The sequence below is a fragment of the Centruroides sculpturatus genome, unplaced genomic scaffold (genome assembly GCF_000671375.1).
Source record: "Centruroides sculpturatus isolate CEXI.00-Female unplaced genomic scaffold, Cexi_2.0 scaffold855, whole genome shotgun sequence".
Classification (NCBI taxonomy): domain Eukaryota; kingdom Metazoa; phylum Arthropoda; class Arachnida; order Scorpiones; family Buthidae; genus Centruroides; species Centruroides sculpturatus.
In genome coordinates, this window is record NW_019385080.1 from 274,081 (window position 1) to 291,007 (window position 16,927).

At 33.2% G+C, this 16,927-nt stretch overlaps 1 protein-coding gene and 1 long non-coding RNA gene across 2 annotated transcripts in view; one reads left to right on the top strand and one right to left on the bottom strand.

Annotated features, from left to right (window-relative positions):
- The window catches only part of LOC111634352, a 6,273-nt gene extending 4,517 nt beyond the window's left edge, over window positions 1-1,756 (top strand). Inside the window, exon 2 of the long non-coding RNA XR_002758189.1 lies at window positions 1,596-1,756. This is a non-coding gene — a long non-coding RNA (uncharacterized LOC111634352). The remainder of the gene's footprint in view (window positions 1-1,595) is intronic.
- A 4,469-nt stretch (window positions 1,757-6,225) lies between these two features.
- Window positions 6,226-8,806, bottom strand: LOC111634359. Its single transcript, XM_023379115.1, has 3 exons — window positions 8,446-8,806; window positions 7,238-7,932; window positions 6,226-7,182 (listed from the first exon to the last, which is right to left on the bottom strand). The coding sequence occupies exons 1-3, from the start codon at window positions 8,804-8,806 to the stop codon at window positions 6,226-6,228; spliced, it is 2,013 nt and encodes a 670-aa protein (XP_023234883.1).
- Between the last annotated feature and the right edge of the window lie 8,121 nt (window positions 8,807-16,927).

A 16,927-nucleotide genomic window follows, 5' to 3' on the forward strand; every position in this document is an offset into this window, starting at 1 on the left:
TCTCATTTGATCTATAGTATTACATTCCTATTCTAAAGCTTTCATAAACATTATACAATGTTTTTATTCACCAAGTAACAAAATTGAAACCATTTTACAAAACTTCTATTTACTAAACACACTTCTAAATACTGATATTTACTTCATTATTTGGAATTGTGTTATCAATATTTAAATATATTCATACGTATATATTTGGATTAAATTTTACATCTAAAATGTATTGATGAAGCTGTCTTTCATATTTATTAAAGTAATGAGATAAAAATCTCTTAGTTTAGAACTGACTGTTATGTTGGCATGGATGAAAAATGTTTTTAGAAATGTGTATTTGTAGAAATGTCTTTTTATTATAAGAATTTTAAAAATGTTTTGTTTGCTTTAAATCAATTATTAGACAAATTTTAAGATACTGCTGCTTAAAGGTTGTCTTTTGGTGATTTATTTAGTAAAATAGTTATTTCTCTAAGTCAGTGATTCTCAACCACTGTGCCACAGTACTTTAATGTGTCACAAGATTTTTGAAGTGTCACCACTGCAAATACCCATACATGAGTGATGTCAGACAAGTAGTTCAATCAGTTCTATCTTCTTAAAGTGCATTTGGAAATTGTAAGCAGTGTTACCAGTAGCTGCCAGTAGTTACCAATGCATTTAGAAAATGTGACCTAAATAACCAACCGCATTTAAAAATCACTGTTATGACATCACCGGTTGTCCTGCAGTACTTACCAAAGGGCTGCCAAATTTTTAAATTATTAAAAGTGTACCATGACGAAAAAAAGGTTGAGAATCACTGTTCTAAGCTAATAACATACTGTTTCAATTTTAGAAAAAAAATTGCCAAATCTATAATGAAAAATTAAAATAGCCACATAGTAATGCAGGGTCTTCCAAAAAGAATGCTACCATTTTAAATGACTATAATTATGTTAATTATTATCCAAGAAGTATATGATGTACATCAATTGATAGAGTAACTGTCTGTGTTACATTCGGATGTCTTGTTGTCTACTATCTCTGGGAAGCACCGTAAAAGATGATGACAACTCCACAATAGAGAAGACATTTTGTGTTATGCAGTCTGCAAAGTCAGAATTATTCATCATTGTACAACATGCAGTAGCTGTAGAATTGTGACTGTTGTAGGAAGTGTGACAACAGATAGGCAGCAGCAAATGTAGGAAAAATTTGAATATTGGTTGGATGGGTGCTGTGTGACACAAGGTGCATGTATTGAGAAGTTGTAATGGTAAAATTTGAACAGTTTTCCAATATTTTAATATACTTTAATTATTATCTGAGAACATTGTAATGTAATTACAATAATTTAAAATGGTAAAAATTATTGAATTCTTTCAAAACTAAAATCTAATACTTGAAATTATAACAAACTTCTGTTTTTAATTGCAAGACAAAATAATTAAGAGAATTTAAAATGCAAAATCTAATCTCATTGTATGCAATGTATATTCAAATTATCAGAGCCATTACAGTATATTCACAAATACAATAACAAAATTTCTGACATTACTCTATTTCTCCAATTTCAATGTATTAATAAAATTATTATTAATCAATTATTCAATTTTTAGGTAACGAAAGATATGAAGTTTCGTCTTAAGATAAAAGGAGTGTCATCAGAATATGAAATGGAGTTAATGTATAAACTTTTATTGTTAGAAAATGAAGAAATTTATGTAAATTATTTCATGTATTAAATATGTTTTCTTAAATTAAAATTATGGTAATTAAATAGTCTTTCAAACTTTTAGTATACATTAATTTTGCAAAAACTTAAAAATAAGTTAAAATGCTTTTTTTATATATATATATTTTTTTTCCAGTAATGATAGGGTTCTCGTCTTGGGAAAATCGGGGAATTTTAACTAATGATGGTGTTGTTTTATATAATTGCATAATGTTTTGTTTTTCATGTTAGTATATGACAATGTGGGCGATCTACTGAGAGGATGCCTACGGGTGGACTTTCTAAGAGAAACTAATCTTATTTAGGTGTTACAAACGTGAAGAAACCCAGAAAACTCCACGTTGCCAGCCCGTAGGCGAGGCGCAAACCCATGACCAGTGTTCAGTGGTTTTATCTACTGGACGACTGAAGGTAATGTCTCAACACTTAATTGAAGGTTTTTTCCGAAAAACTTTAAACATATTAAAGTTAGATTAATCAGGTTTGAAATATTGTATAATATAATAGTTGTATTTCTGGTAACTCCAGTATTTCCTAAAAATGCCATATACAGTATATTTTAAACATGGTAATAATGTGCATTTTGTAACATTCTTTTGATTAATCATCAGATATCAGAAAAATTCAAAAATTGAAATTTTTGCCATCTTATCATCAAAGTAACATTACGTTTTATCGATATTTGTTTGGGAAGTGCACCTTTTGAAATGTTTTTCTGTAAAGGCTTGGTTTACGAACGTGAGAGGAAAGGGGAGATCAGACATGGGAGAGGAGAGGGTTGAACTTTAATCAGATAAAACGGATGTCCGCTAAATTTTATACAGTTTATGCATTTTATTGTTCATAAAGTGATAAAAGTTCAAGGGGAGTTGGGTTTTTTTTTTACTTCCGAAAGGGAGGTCATGCAAACTGGGACAATGGGGAAGAGGGAGTAAAATTTTCAAGAAACATGCGGACATAATTTATGGACAACCCAAAACTCCGTGTTCTCATTGGTCGAGAAAGACATAGACTAAATAAAGAGCAGCAGAAATAGCGATACACATGCTATAATTCCAGAGAATACAGTAGAGTTCCTCAAACTCATCTTAACCTGGACTGAGATGACGAGTTTTGCGTCATAGCGAGATGCCAGTCTAACCAGCGGAAGTTTCGTAAAGGTATCTGTGCAAATTCATATACGTATTAACTACAGTAGAGCGTCGATTATCCGAAAGAATTCCAGTAGGCAAATTTAAATTTTCGCCAGTACTGTGGCGCTGCAATCTTTGGCTGTCTTGGGCTACTCAAATATTGTACGTTTTTGATACTAAATTAACTTCTGAAGTATAATTTTTTGTTTTTATATTTTTCAATATATTGTTTGTACAAAATAAAAAAATAATTTTTAACGATACAATAGTCTTCGTTAGGCTTAACATCGACGAAAATTCAACGCAAAGCGACACGCAACGGAGAAAATTTTCAACATGCGATAGGTTAATATATTTTTCGTGCATAATCGGTTATCCGAAATAGTCGACGCTCTACTGTACTTTAAAAAGTAACTATTTCTATTTGTACTTTAATTTTAAAAAAGACTACAGTAGAGCGTCGATTATCCGAATCAATTGGGAACTGGGATTGTTCTGAGGGAATCGATATTTCGGATAACCGGTTATGCACGAAAAATATTAACCTATCCCATGTTGAAAATTTTCTTCGTTGCGTGTCGCTTCGCGTTGAATTTTCGTCGTTGTTAAGCCTAACGAAGACTATTGTATCGTTAAAAATTATTTTATTTTGTACAAACAAAATAAATATATTGAAAAATATAAAAACAAAAAATTATACTTCAGAAGTTAATTTAGTATTAAAAACGTACAATATTTGAGTAGCCCAAGACATAGCCAAAGATTGCTGCGCCACAGCACTGGCGAAAATTTAAATTTGCCGACTGGAATTCTTTCGGATAATCGACGCTCTACTATATTCACTATTCAGCGGCTACTTTTAATGTCAGTTAATGACATTCTCTTCGTGGCGTTTTGCAGTGGCTTTTGGAAAAAGGGTTATACTCTTTGTCACATGTGGAATTGATGCTATTATTACAATAATTAAAGCATTTTTGTGTGCTATCAAGATGCTTTTATTCAAACAATTAAAGTAAAAAAAATTTAACCTCATTATGCATGTGCAAGTTTAGTGTTCTTTTGAATGTGATCATTTTCTATACGAATCATACACTTCGAATGCGTCATTACGAGACAAAACCAATAGGATCGTGCCATATTTGCAGTTAGTGAAAACCGATGCAAAAACCCGGTTGCAAGCCATTCTTACATAATCCGAAAATAATTTATTATAATTATCTTTCCCATACACGATTTCATTTGAAGTCAGTGTAATAAATTACCTATATTAAGTGTGCTTATATGTAAATATTTAGAGTAATATCATATTCAAATATCTTCTATCTGTGCAATTATATTAAGTTGCTGACAATACAGGGTGAGTCAAGTCTCTTGCACGTTTTTCATTTCAAAAGAACTGAAGATATATTAATTTTGTTAATGTAGTTACATAGGAAGTTATATATGGAGATCCGAATGAGACCTTTTTTTTTTTTTTCTTTTTGTTGATTTTGAAAAATCGAGCAAGGTTTTGTTTAGTTGTATTACGTTAAGTTTTGTGTGTGAATTTATTGCATTATAAGTTTATTTTTTGTGAATAACTTAATTTATATATTATTTGTTTAAATATCAAAATCCTAACTATACCTGCTGATTCTCGGGAATTTTTTTAATAGATGGTCAGACCTTGTTCCTCACCATCTGTGATCTAGAGGAATTAATAGTGGTCCTCGATGTATCCACAAGGCGGAAAAAGTGTAATATATATTTGAAAACTCCATACATAAAATTAATTTTTAGGAGGAGGGGTAACATTAATAACTTTGGTCAATAAATTATATTTACTCCATATAGACACTATTGAGTCGTTGATGGAAAAAATCAATGAATTCTATCTGCTGGATTTTTGCAAACGTTATTAGTACAAAAAACATTATTAGGAAATGTTGATAGACGCAAGTATTCAAAATCCTTACAGTCAAACATGTAGTGATTTAAAGTCGCATTTCCTTTCTTACAAAACGGACACATTTCCGGTGAACGTAGATCAATACACAAGTGTTTCCATGTTAAACGAAACTTATTTAGACGTATTATCGTTTTTTAACAATAAACGGTGGCTGGTGATAATAAATGTAAAAGCATCGATTGTTGTCTAATATTTCTGGGTACCATAAATGGTACTTAGCCTTAAGAATCCTGTCCCCTTCTTCTCTCAAGAAAAGATTATCAAACTTGTAAAATTGTATCTGCGTAATATTTCAAAACATCTGGAGAGGAATCTATCAAAGAGAGTGAGATACCTATTCTATTAAATAGATTCTCCAATTTAGTAAACTAACAGAATTTGAGCGATCTTTTCGATGAAAACTTCTTCAAAGTAGAATAAGCCTCACATTCCAAAGATGATGGATCAGAGATTATGTTTCTCAGGAAATTTAAGGTTAATTTAACAAAGCGTTTCCCGGGAAACTCAAGGCCCAATTCAGATCTAATTGCATACGATGGGATCGACCTCTCAAGACCAAAAAGATGACGAAAAAACATCAGTTCTATAGAGTCGATATCCTCAAAACAAAAACGCCCCCAAAAGGGCAGACCATAAGACCAACTCGAAGTAAAAAGAGAGACGGCAAGTTTCTTACACAAAGCCATATGACTGTTTTTAACCCTTCTCAAGATTTCTATTACAGTATAACATTTATTTTGGAAAATGCTTTGCTTTTAACTAGGAAATGTAATTTTGGAACGAGCCAGTAGCTGAGAGACGAATCCTCAAATATATAACTTCATTAGCAATACTGACTCGTTTACCATTTAAGAAAAACTTATCAGCTTTTCTCAACCTTCCACCATGTCTAAAAATTATTATTTTCGATTTGCATAAATTAATACTCAAACCCAAATTAGAGGAATAATTATATAACCTGTCCAATTTCCTTTGTAGATAAATCGGGGTGATGGATAACACCACTGTATCGTCAGCAAATTGAAGTAAATGGATTTCGTATCTCCCAGAGAAATGGAATCTTTACTTAGATCATCAAAAACTTGTACCATGTCATTAACATAACAAAAACAATATCGGACTTAAGGAATCACCCTGTGGTAAACCCTTTTCTAATGAAAAAGCATCTGTAGACCCGGCACTAGTAGAAACCCTTGCCTTCAATCCTGAAAATAAACATTGAATAATATCAATAAACTTGTCAGAGATTCCAAGATTCCAGATTCCAAGCATTTTTAATTTAAATAACAAAATCTTCAAAACTACACTGTCAAAGGCTTTCTCATAGTCAATGAACGCTGCCAGTAAACGTTGTCTTTTCTTTGATAGTTGTCTACAAATAATGGGGTGGAGAATCAGAATATTAAAGTGCTCTTCCGAGGTTGGAAAGCAAATTACACAGATTGAATCAAATTTCTCTCTCTTAGCCAAATACCCAATCTATTTGCCAAAATAGAGGTAAATATCTTTCGAACTACAGGCAACAGCGATACTGGTCGAAAGTTAGCGGGCTCATCTAATGGACCTTTTTTATGGATAACTTTTATCTTTACCTCTAACCACGATTTCGGAATTCTAGCAGTGTCATAAACCCGATTAAATAACTTGGCCAAATAAGGAACCAAAGTATTCTTAGAGTAAACAATTAAAGAAGGTGAAACATTATCCACCCCGGGAGCAGAACGAATTCGCATCTTTTGAAGTGCTGTATTCACCTCTGTATCAGAGATAGGATGATCTAAAATAGGAACAACAAAAGAAGCCATCGGTAGTGACAGAATCGGGGGTAAATTCGATGTATTTAAACTAAATAACTGTTGATAATAAGTAAACCAATCAGTCGAGGAAATCTCTTGGTCTAGTATGCGCCTGACCCGACGAAAACGACCTATCCGATACCAAAAGGTCTTAGAGTCTCTAATCCTAGCCAACTGTAAAGCATAATTAGAAAAATATTTCCTTTTTTTGGCCCTAATAAGTGAATTATATTGTCGTTTTAAATTTAAAAAGGAAGCCAAATCAGCCTGACTATTAGATCTGCGGAATTTGCCTAAGGCAATGTTCCTCGCTCGCTTCTGAATGTAACATGACCTATCAAACCAAGGTGGACGAATCCTCCTTATAAGGTTCAACACCTTCAAAAAATCAACAGACACAGAATCAAAGTTTATATTCCGAAAACTCTGCGATACGGCGTCACCAAATAATTCTACTTTAGAATCATTCCAAACATAACGAGTCTTGATGGGACAAAGCACATCAACAAAGGAAAATCTGTTTCCAGTCGACAACTGTAATTCTACTGGAAAATGGTCCGAAGATGAGAGAGACCCAACACGAAGGGATTCAACCTTATGAACCAGATTCTGAGAAACGACAATAAAGTTTCTGAGACGAAATACCCACTTTTGACAAAAAAGTTAGCTCACCTGGGAAATCTCTCTTAGTACGACCATTAAGGAGAATAAAATCGTGTTCAATCAACCAACGCAGAAACTGTCTCCCGGCCGTGCCGACCTTCAAATCCTTTGATCGTCTGACATCAAAAATGTTGGGAGAGGCTACATTCAAATGTGAATCAGTTCCTTCACCAATATGGACGTTAAAATCGCCCATTATCACAATTCCATGATAGTAAGAAGACCAAGAATTCAAAATAGAAGAAAACAAGTCTAAACGTAAGCCCTGTTGTCTCTGCGAGCCAGCATATACCACCAGCACCAGGATATTTCTAGAATCGAGAACCGAGTAAAGTGATAAGCCAATCACCATCAAATCAGGGTAAGTTTCCAATAACTTGAAGTGCACTCTAACTTCATCAAAAAAGAACAAAATACCACCATGGGGTCTTCCCGGCCCCAATGGCTTTTCTGCTGGAATCATAAAATACCTCCAGTTTACTAGAAGGAAGTTAGCAAGAAAATCACCATCCACTGAAATCATCCAGGTTTCAACAAGGGCTAAACAAATTAAACCTGGTCGTTTAATCATATAATCCAACAGAGAACAATTGGTGCTAAACCCACAATGATTCCGAATAACTACTCGAACCAAACTGGTCCGGGAACGATGAAGTTGAAAGTCTCTCGAAACCGACTCTCCTGCGGGGAGGAAAATTCAAAATAAAAAAGAAACAGGCACCTCTATTAAGCGATGGCTCAAAATAGAATATGTGAATCTCTTATCATCCACATATAATACGTCATCTCGCAAAAAAAAAAACACGACGACCAGCTTCCCGGTATTCTTTTAAAAAGTAACCAGGTTTTTATGGCAAACACAGGAATTAAACGACAGATCCGGTGCCAACCTAAATTTCACCGGTCTTTCCCTGCCCTCTTGTTGAGTTTTCGTCCGAAATTTTTGCAATAAATAATTTCGACATTTCCAGGACGACAACTGGATGCTATAGAATTCCCGAGCTTTACCTTTCAAACGGGAAACATCGACAATATTATGCCCCGACAGATCAGTCACATCCAATTACTTAGAAAATAAGTTAACAATATAATCCCGCAAATCCAACTCGAGCGGAATATTATGATTAAACAACATTAAATTGCTTCTGTTTGAAGCATTAACTTGTCTATCGTAGGCAAAGGAGTGTAACTCACCAATGTCGTCCAAAGGTAACTGATGTTGCTGTTCCAGTTTATCTAGTCGTGAACATACTTTAGAAAAGTCAATTTCCAATTTCCTTACCGAGGACAAAGTTGACTGGTTGGCCATTTCCAAATTGGCGAGCCTATCTTCGATACACTTCAACTGCATCATTACTGCATTTAAAGTCGTCTCCAAATATTGGCATAAGGTTAACAATTCTTCTCTATCTGAGTCCGGAGGAGATTGCCTCTTAAAATAATGTTCTAACTTTGGATATTTTATACCCGGATCACTCGGTGAACGATGATGTTTAGTTCCCTTCCGTTCTTCTTGGCTGTGCTTTAACGCTTCTGGAGGAGTACGTGGGAACATTTCCAAAAAAATAGAACTAATGACGCAGAATAACACAATTGAGCAAAAAACGTACCAACTTAGGTAGCAAATAAATAAAAGACTCAGTAATTTACAATAAAAAAAAAGTGTTAACAAAATCTCCGACAAAAAGTCACCAGCAGCCGAGGTTACTCCAAAGTATAATATAAAAATATTATTTCTGTGCAAACGGAAGTTACTTGTAAAATTTATTTGTAGTGTTGCAACGAATAGTATATTCGGCCTCAGGCCGAATACTGAATATTCGGCCAGGAGCGTGGCCGAATAGCCGAATATTCGGCCAAACTATTCGGCTCGATTAAAGCACGTACGAAAATTGGCGCGCAAACCGCATTATGGCAAGGACCCTGCTCTCTAATTTCCCACTGTCACCACGCTTCGCCAATCGCGTTAATTCTTGACAGTTGTAGCGGACAGACATGAGTGTCATGGCAGTATGTGATAAGTGATGATATCAAATGTGGATAACAATGAAATGACCTACACTTGTAAATAACGGGAAAAGAACAGAGAAGAACCACAAAGTGAAAATATGAAAATAAATATGAAATTGAGTAGATAACATAATCGAACAAGTCAAAGCAGCTTATTGGCGCGAAATTCGCCGCCGTTAATGCCAAACAATTGTTGTCATAGACTTTGGAAAGCTAAATGCTTGTAATGAAAGTCACTTAGCGTGCACGGGCGAAAGCCTCGGACCGTTCGGGCTACCAAGCTGTCTCGAATCTGTGAAATCATAACTGTGACACATACCGACGTCCTATCTGTCTCTTTTCTCCGTTATCACCAGGCTGAGTCACGTAATTGTAAAATGGAAAAACTATGACAGAAAACTGACGAATTGAAAGTATCGTGAGTGCGTATTATGATGTATGCGTAGGCATACGTGGACTAGAGAGATAGAGGAAAGAGAAAGAGCAAAGACGAGCGCTTAAGAAGAAGGATAGGCAGGGTCAGACCCTCAGATATGTGCGACGATTCTCGAACGAATAGGTGTGTACGTGTGCTGATCTTTGTAATTATAAATTGTGAATACTTGTGACTAATATTATTATTATTTTTTTTATTTTGTACATGTTATAAGTTATAAATGAATATATACAAACAACACTAACCAGATAACATTAAATCTAAATACCAAAATGATTAATTTACTGTGTTTTTGTTATTTCTTACTCCTGTTTCTAGGTATTCGGTATTCGGCCGAATAGTGATTAAATATTCGGTATTCGGCCGAATAGCGAAAAATAGGCCGAATAGGCCAAATACCGAATAGTAACCGAATATTCGTTACATCACTATTTATTTGTAAAAGTAGCAATAAAATGCCACTTAGAGCAATTGTTTTTTTTTCTGCTGCCGGAAATGGCGTAAATTACAAATGCATTTTGTATGCAAATGCAAATTACACGCAATCTCACAAAGATCTTTTCCCCTATCCTTTCAAAAAAATTGACTGTAAGATACTTTCTTTCTCCTAATTCAATTTTATAATTTTCTGTGTTTAAAATTTAGGCATTGTTAATAATATTCGCATATTTAAAAAACAAATTAAATCTACGTACGACTCAAAATATGATATCCACTTTATCAAGTTCTTTTTTATAACTCCGCCCTGTGGATACCAAGAGAATCTTTAAGAATATATTGATATTTACAAGAAAATGATTCATATAGTAACATTCTATCATTGATAAATTAGTAATAATAAATTATTCATATTTACGCAAATAAGTATATTGCGTTAGATTTTCATTTGAAATTAACATAGATGTTAATAATTTATTTAGTTTAAAAGTTTCTTTCAGGAAGTGAAACCAAAAGAGTCAGATACATTATTTCATTTTTCATTGAGAAATTATTGATTAATCATATTCTGCTATGATTCATAACTTTCTTCTCGTTGAAATATTTTGTGGGAGATTTTTATTATATTTTAACACTTGTGATTTTATTGTTAATTTAATGGTCGGTTCTTTGAAACAGTATATTTTCCGAAATTTGATATTGATAACTGTTATCACAAATTTCAAAAATTTTCTATTCAAAAATATAATTATTAAAACTTCTAACAAAAATTTAATGTATTGATTCTTCTCTTATTAAATTAAAAATTCTATTCACAAAATTATAAAAACTTCTCTCAGCTTTATTAATAGATTCTCTCTTTTTCTCTCTTAACCTGTAAACTGATGGGCAAGCATGTTAATTTCCTAACATTTTCAACTTCCATAGCTACATGTTTGATCATACAATAAGGTGTCTTTTCTTTGACGTTCTCAACTAGTGACCGAATGAATAAAACCACTTAACACAGGTTTTTTGTTTTTGTTTTGTTCTTTCCGTCCTGTGGTTACTAAGAGGGCCTTTTCTCCATATTCATCATAGATTTAGCCAGGCCTACAATGTAGACGACAGGATTGTGAGGAGCGAAACCTTACATAACCGGGACAAAGGTAGGCGCGATCCCAGAGCTGCAGGCTGAAGCTTTAAACGCCTCGCCCAACACTGAATACTAATGGTTGATCGTGGGTTCGTGCCAAATCAATTTTCTTCCTGTTTGAAACACCTAAACAGCGGTAGCCGGGATGGTTAAGACATCATCCTGTTCTGTCCGGGATAGAATCCAATTGAGCATTTTCGGATATGTCGGGTTCCGTCCTTCGTCGCCCGGTCTCCAGTATAGGCCTGGCTAAACCCACGATTGATATGGAAATATCTTACAGTATATTTAAATTTGTTATCTATTTATAGCCCTATTGCTTAATCAAGTTTCATAATAGCGAACTGTAGACGAACGTTTTATTACTGTGATGATAACACTAAAATTTACAGTTATTTCTAATATTTAAATAAAGTTTAACTATATTAGCTATTATTTATATAAATAAATGACTCAGGTTACCTGTAAAAATAAAGTAAAATATCGAATATAATAAATTACGTTTCTTTAGACATTGAGAAACGTCAGTTTTGTGAAATGTATTTATGATTTTATATGTAAATAAGCAATATTTTTAAACTTACAATTATTGGAACGTTTGTTAGTATTATCATCATCATGTAGGGACTACGAGAGTCATTCTTCATGTTCATCGTGAATTTAATCACGCTAATAATTGGATGGTTAGGTAATGAGGAGCAAGGAAGCAAGAACAGTTTGATCCGACATATTCAATCCCAAGCTACCCATGCAAATTTGTAAAAGTCCAACCAGAATCTTGGTAACCCGGTTGAAAACCACTGGGTTGCTGCCTTTACTATCTCAGCATTCGGCCATAACAGTTTTCACTGTTGATATAGGTTAATTACGATTGTTTGGTTCCTACTTTAAGAGAATGTGAATAATTTTGTATAAAGAAATTGTTGCGATTGTCTTAAGTTAAAAGTGGTACATTAGGAATAAAATGAGACTATATATATATGTTATGGACAAAGTGATTAATCGGGCATTATTCATAATGACCAAATAGGGCGGACAGTGTGATAAATATTGATTAATTTATCAAATTGACCGGTCATTATGAATACTGCTATCACCTAGTCGGGCAAAGTGATAATAAGTTGAGGAGTGATCATCTGACATACGCTAGCCAATCGGCACGCTGAATTGCGTGTGCGTATCGTACAGCGTTTAGTACAGAATTTTAAATTTGATTAAAAAAACTCCACTTATTTCATTTATAAATATTTATTTTTTGTAAATTATATCAAAGTACTATTAACTATATTAATTAAACTAATATTAACGAAAAGTATTATTAACAATTTTTGGTATAAATTATATAAAAAATTAAATGCTTTTTAGTTTATTTATTTGAGCAATTAATATTTTCATGACATTTGGAATTACAGAGCAAGTAAGATGTAAGTTCTGATTGGCTAACGTATGCCGGATGATCACTCCTCAACGTATTATTATCACTTTGCCCGACTAGGTGGTAGCAGTATTCATAATGACCGGTCAATTTGATAAATTATTGAAATTTATTACAATGCCCGATTTTGTTGGTCATTATTCATAATGCCGGTATTAATCACTTTGTCCATAACATATACAGGATATTTACAAAGTCAGTAAACCCTAAGCTCAAAAATTATCTTATACTTCGAACGTTAAATAAGAAAGTTTACTTAACATCATTGTGTTCTCTAAAGGCATATGTTAGTGTCATAATGTTATAGCAAGTGCTGGAGGCATTTTTCCACGCTGCTAGATATACAGAAGTTTGCGGCAATGCATGTTGGGGGCCATCCATCGCAACATTACACGCGGGATTTCCTGAATAGTAGATGTTATATTCTTTTCGTGTTCCGTTACATAGTCCATTAGGTATCTCCGAGACAACGTACGCAATACGCCCACTCTTTTGGAGTAAAACATGTCTCAATAGCCCAGAATCGACTATTTTGAGTTCACGCATCCTTCCAAATTAAACCATGCGTCATCACTAAAGAATGTAAAGCCCGGAAAGTTCATGTTGGTGCGGACTGAAGTTTCTGATCTACCCCACACAGTATCGCATCAATTGTTGGTTTCGTTCTTGCAAGAACGAAAACCAACAAATGTGGCAACGTGTCTAAGAGGCTTTTGATACTGTCTACTCTTCCTAAATGTTAAACTTTATCACGTAAATATATTCTATTCTATATATATATTGATATATTGACTTTGGGCAGCAAGAGGGCCTTTTTTATCAAGCCCATTGTGTGTTCAGCCAGGCCCATATTGTGGCGGCAGGGAGGCGAGGGGCGAAACCCAATATCCGGGACGGATCATCCCGAAAAATTCCTGGGATATTTCGATCCGTCCCGATTCGTTTCCGAGTTTCCAAAGCGATAAGCTGACATCTTAACCGTTCGGCAATCCATCCATCCATCCATCCATTGTGCATATTGAATAGACCAAAAAACAACACATTCGCAAATCATGGTTTTAATATATTTCCGACCAGTAGATGGTATGAGTGTGAAACTAAGGCTAGAGAGCCTATATATAAAGTGGACAACTGCGAGATTACACGCTATTGGCTATTGTTGGTACGTGATGAAAATCCGCCATACTTTAGCCATATACAAATTTTTTCCACGTAAGCACGGTCGAAAACAAATTAAGCGATTAAGGCCTTTTTACTCTTACTTATCTTACACTTTGTATGAAATTTAATTTTTACACTAATTCAAAATAAAACATGTTAATTTAACGACAGTATAATATCAAACAATCGTCGATGAATTTTCAGAATTAAGTTGCGTTTTGATAGTATGATCAAATTGGGAGGATTGGGACAGGGAAAGATTAGAAAGAAGAAAATCAACGCAGAAAATATAATAATAAACAGTATTTTGTTAAAATCGCTTGAAGAAAACCACACATTCGAATGAAATTATAGTAATAATAAAAAGACAATTCATTGTGGGATTTTTCGCAGATGATGTGTAAACATCAATGATAAAAATAGACAAATAATAGATAATTTTAAACTATTTTTTCAATTGCTTTATCAACCTCTGTAGTAGGTCTAATTTATAGCAGCATGCTGTTATATGTTAAGGCAAAAAGTTTTCCATTTTTTAACATATAGAGTTGCCATAAGTTCAAAACCAGAAAGTCGGTGTCTCGATTTCTGGTTTTGAACTTATAGCATTATGATAAAAATTGAAAGATACCCAGCACGAGGTAGGTGGATAGCTACTATGGAAAATAAGTAAATAGGCCTAATTCTAATTAAATTAAATTTTATTGAACTATTAATTACTGTATCAAAATTTTCCAATTGGGACAAAGTGTTATAAAAAGGAAAAATCCCCAAAAAATCAGGATGTCGTGGTAATCGTATTAACACAGTTTTAAGAAATGTTTAGAAGTAAAATGTGTGACATTTTATCATTTCCGACTGTAAATATGAATTGACCTTGATTTTTTAATGTAATGGCAAACATTCATTTCGGGGATCAAAAAGCTGATGTAAAAGTAACATTTGTTTCCAGACTATAAGATTAATTTAAAATGTATGACTTATTCCAAAAACCTTTTCAATAAATATGTTCATATTTACATAGTTTTTAAATGAAACTCTGTGTGTTTAAATATAACAATAGAAAATTAACTAAGCTATTTTTCCTACCTTAAGAAGAAAAAAATCTTGTCACCAATAAAAAATGTGGTAAAAAAATGGATTTTCTTGTTAACTTTGTCCATAAACAGAAAATCCTGTATTTTTTTTTTAAACTATGTCCCTCATTTCAGACTATGTTTACCATCACTCTTACAATGGTTGAGAAGGCTGCTGCATTGGGCACGCATGTGAATGCATTTAGGCCTAGAGGTTCCTAATGCCAGGCTATCTTCGATTGCTTCACATCTCGCATACAATTTATTGTAATAGTATTGTAACATGGTATGAAATGAAGGACAGCGTTTAATAATTATTAAAAATATATAGAATTCTCTTTGAAAACCGCAGAAGGGTGTTTCTATTTCTCGGTAATGTAGAAGTATCAATAGAATAACGCAAATCTTTGCTTCTTTTTGCAATTTACTTTATTGATTTCTTAGAACACGAACGCGTTTATGCTCTAGAAATCAAGAATTTTAGAACATTTACACTGTTGATAAAATATTGTTCAAAGACATACCAAAAATACACTAAGGGATAAGGCATTGGAATGCCAGACTGTCCCTCTGGGAGCGAGATGGTTGAGAATGATGGCACAGTGGGAAAACTCATACAGTAAGCAGCATTGGGTAGCAGTGAGGCTAGCCTCGTCTACAAATGAAATTTTGTGTTATACAGCTTGGATATATAGCGATGACTAATGTTCCCAATGAAATGATACGACATTTCTGTGATTAATTATAGTGTCGTTTTATTTATTATTAATTAACAAATGACTGTTTAATAAAGAAATTGTGATTAGTGAACGAATTTAATTATTGATTTATTAGGCTACATACTTATAAAAAATGGAAATGATGTCACTCTACTTTGATGTTTAATAACTCGCTAATTAAGCTTTAGATCATAAAACAACCTTCGACTTTTGTATTCAGACTTTCTCTCTTGTGAAATTTGACCAAACATTTCTGAAATAACATATTTACCAAGATTTATTAATAAACTCATGAGTGATGGCACTCAACATATTTTTTATTTTTATAATCAACGAAACAGAAAAATAAACTATTTTAAAATACTTAAAATGAAGTTTTAATTCATTGGAACCAAACTTCTTGACACAGTAAATCAAGTTTGGCGCTAAAAACGGCAAAATCTAAACAATAAGAATTAATCTTATTGATCTCTTTAAACTTCTATTGACCTATGACCTAAAGAATGACATATGACTTATGATATTTAATTCACATAAGTCATGCTTAAATATTCTTGGTTCGTGGGATAAGGCAATGCAACACGAGGATGATGATGCACCCGAAAGGAAACTACCGAAAACTAGCCCGTATTTAAGTGTTAGAGATGTGAAGAAAACCCGGAAAACTCCACGTGGCCAACCCATTTAAATTTGGCACTAAATTTTAGTGCTCTCTGAGCGGAAAAAGGCCTAAAACCTAAAAAAACCCACTATTTAAATTAACATTGTAAGAGTAGCTTTATTATTTTTACATTTGAGAGATTAAAATGTTTAAGATGTTTATATCATATACACTACTTCAAATTTTTCAAACTTTGTACAGTTTCGATTTACACAAGTACTGTAGTTCTCTTTAAATCAAGTCGATGTTTTTCAGTTAAGACAATACGTTCAAACTGTTTTATCTGATAAAAATGAATGAATGAAAAGGAAAAACGAACAGTAAACAATATAATTTTATTTTGTTTTAAATTATTCGAATCTATATATATATATATTTNCTAAGACCTCTCATTAATACCAACTGTTGAGGGACTATTTTTCTATTGGAAAATAGTCCAAAATGCATTTTGGATTTTTACGGTTTTTATACTTATGTAATCATCTTATTGTATATCCCTTTTTGTTTTATTAAATGTTTTTACTTTGATTCTTGAACGTTTGTGCCCATTATCAGGTTAGACTGGATGTTGCTTTTCGAAGAGATTAGTAAAAAGGCAATTGGAC